General features: G+C 37.1%; 1 protein-coding gene across 1 annotated transcript; it reads right to left on the bottom strand.

Annotated features, from left to right (window-relative positions):
* Window positions 1-1,471: 1,471 nt before the first annotated feature.
* Window positions 1,472-2,607, bottom strand: LOC132716788 (protein GVQW3-like). Its single transcript, XM_060700120.1, has 2 exons — window positions 2,227-2,607; window positions 1,472-1,893 (listed from the first exon to the last, which is right to left on the bottom strand). Exons 1-2 carry the CDS (start codon window positions 2,518-2,520, stop codon window positions 1,762-1,764), a joined length of 426 nt encoding a protein of 141 aa, XP_060556103.1. The 5' UTR covers window positions 2,521-2,607; the 3' UTR covers window positions 1,472-1,761.
* Window positions 2,608-3,009: the final 402 nt, after the last annotated feature.

Here is a 3,009-nt window from a genome sequence, read left to right as displayed (position 1 = left end):
CATGATCAGTAGATGACCCCTATTGATTTTGGGGTCAAGGGGTCAAAGGTCAAGGTCACATTGACCTTGTAAGCAATAACGGTTTCCGATCAATAACTAAAGAACTTAAAGGCCTAGGAACTTCAAACTTGGTATGGTGATTGGTCATGATCAGTAGATGACCCCTATTGATTTTGGGGTCAAGGGGTCAAAGGTCAAGGTCACATTGACCTCTTAGGTAAAAACGGTTTCTGATCATTAACAAAAGAACCCTTAGGCCTAGGAACTTCAAACTTGGTATGGTGATTAGTCATGACCAGCAGATGACCCCTATTGATTTGGGGTTAAGGGGTCAAAGGTCAAGGTCACATTGACCTTGTAGGTAAAAACGATTTCAGATCAATACCGAAAGAACCCTTAGGCCTAGGAACTTCAAACTTGGTATGGTGATTGATCATGACCAGCAGATGACCCCTATTGATTTTGGGGTTAAGGGGTCAAAGGTCAAGCTCACATTGACTTTGTAGGTAAAAACGGTTTCCGATCAGTAACGAAAGAACCCTTAGGCCTAGGGACTTCAAACTTGATATGGTGATTGGTCATGATCAGTAGGTGACCCCTATTGATTTTGGGGTCAAGGGGTCAAAGGTCAAGGTCACGTTTACCTCTTAGGTAAAAACGGTTTCCGATCAATAACTAAAGAACCCTTAGGCCTAGGAACTTCAAACTTGGTATGGTGATTGGTCATGACCAGCAGATGACCCCTATTGATACTGGGGTTAAGGGGTCAAAGGGCAAGGTCACATTGACCTTGTAGGTAAAAATGCTTTCAAATCAATAACTTAAGAACCCTTTGGCCTAGGAACTTCAAACATGGTATGGTGATTGGTCATGACCAGCAGATGACCTATTGATTTTGGGGTCAAAGGTCAAGGTCACATTGACCTTGTATGTTAAAACGGTTTCCGATCAATTAACTAAAAACGCTTAGGCCTAGGAACTTCAAACTTTGTATGATGATTGGTCGTGACCAGCAGATGACCCCTATTGAGTTTTGGGTCAAGGGGTCAAAGGTTAAGGTCATGACCAGTAGATACTTGATAACCCTTATTAATTGTTTGATCACTGGGTCAGAAGTCATGCATAATAACCTTTTCACATGACTAATTGGCTGCTGGAAGGGGGCATACATGTTTTACAAACATATCTTGTTTTATATTAGAAAATATCGGCAATGCTAACGTTACACAGTCTCTTTGTAAATAGAATATGTACTTGTTTTGATTTCCAACAAAGTAGATATAATATGTGTAAAACTCTGCACAATAAAAATGTTCTATATAAATGAATATATAATAGTGTCATTTTTTAAAAAAGATCTGTGATAGGGAACACAGCTCTCCATACATAGTTTATTCTTTCTTTTATTCAAATAAGACATATTTATTCAAATAAGATATATTTAGTATGAATTTCATAGATTTAACTAATTTCTGTGATTAAAATATTTTACTAAAGGATGAGCCTAGTATGATGGGTGTCCCAGAATTACATGGACTTTTGCTGTAACTCAAAAACTACTGAAAACAAACAAAATTAACATGAAAAAAATACAACTTTATTGCATTAGTACAAAAAATTTCAAAGTTGTCCGGCAACTGGATCAGTGTCTGTGGGCAGGGTAATGAGACAAGGGGTAGCGGGTGCGGGGCAGTCCATTCCGACGTTACGACGTCATTCCGGTGGCGTCGCTAGTTGTTAATAAATGCGTGGCGTCGAATGTCAGTTTTTCTCAACATAGTCGCCGCCTAACTCAATACACCTATGGTGTCGATATATCCACTGGTCGTACACCGCCCTGTACCACTCCTGGTCGAAATCAGCCACCACTTTCTGCGTTGCGATCGAGAGTTCCTGGAAGGAATCGAACTTCAGTCCCTTATCATTATTATTATTATTATTATTATTATTATTATTATTTATCATTATTCTTTTAATTATTATTATTATTATTATTATTATATACTTATTATTATTATTTTTATTATTATTATTATTGTGGAGTTTATTTTGTACGCAAAGACAATGTGCGTTAACAAGGGAAATAACTTATCATGCGCACTGCTTTCTATAGCAGTTTGAGTTCACTTTCTTAAAATCTGAAGCATATAAATTGCGTTTTAAATAATTAATTGTGATAAGCTTAATTTTTAAAAATCATTTTTTAAACACAAAATTACTGCTTACCCTTGAATAGTACTCAGCATTGACCTTGGTGTAACGCCTGTCCCGATCTATGACGTCCTTGACTTCCTTAATTGACGCCGCAGTCAACGTTGACTTTCTCCCACGACTCTTGTCGTCTTTAATGTCCTCCCGGCCGTCTCGAAAACTCTTATGCCACTTGAAAACGAGTGATCGACAAACAGGAGGTTTCACTTTTGCAGTCTCCAACATTTCCTGCGTCTGTGTTGGCGTCTTCCCAAGATTAACACAAAACTTGATGATAGTCCGATGTTCCGCGTAATCCGTGGACGTCATTTTTGTTAAATATCCAAGAGCAACAGTTGTCAGTTGTCCGCTGGTAAACAATAACGGAAACAGCTATGACGTCAAAATTTCAAACGAGCGTTCATATGACGTCAATGCATATGCTTACGACGTCGCGCCATTTTTTACGTATACATACGCAAGAAATACGAAAGTAAAGACTACTTATTAATACAAAATATTGGACTGCCCCGCCCTGCGCATACTGCGTTACTATAGCGACGTAAAATATAAAGAAGCAATGTTAGAAATTTAAAAATAATGGACATACATGTATTCATTAAGGATAATTATGTTAAAGGTATTGTGTACAAATTTGCTAAAAAATGCATTAAAAAATAAAAAAAAAGTTATAGCAAAAGTCCACGTAATCTGGGACACCCCTCGTATATCTTTTACAAAAGTTTTATCAATTTATTGTTTTCATGATATTATATAAACATATTAATTATATGATTGATCATTTACTAACAAATGTGT

This window comes from Ruditapes philippinarum, unplaced genomic scaffold (genome assembly GCF_026571515.1).
Source record: "Ruditapes philippinarum isolate M1 unplaced genomic scaffold, ASM2657151v2 ctg5641_1_1_1_1, whole genome shotgun sequence".
Lineage (NCBI taxonomy): Eukaryota > Metazoa > Mollusca > Bivalvia > Venerida > Veneridae > Ruditapes > Ruditapes philippinarum.
This window is presented reverse-complemented; position numbering and strand designations above follow the sequence as displayed.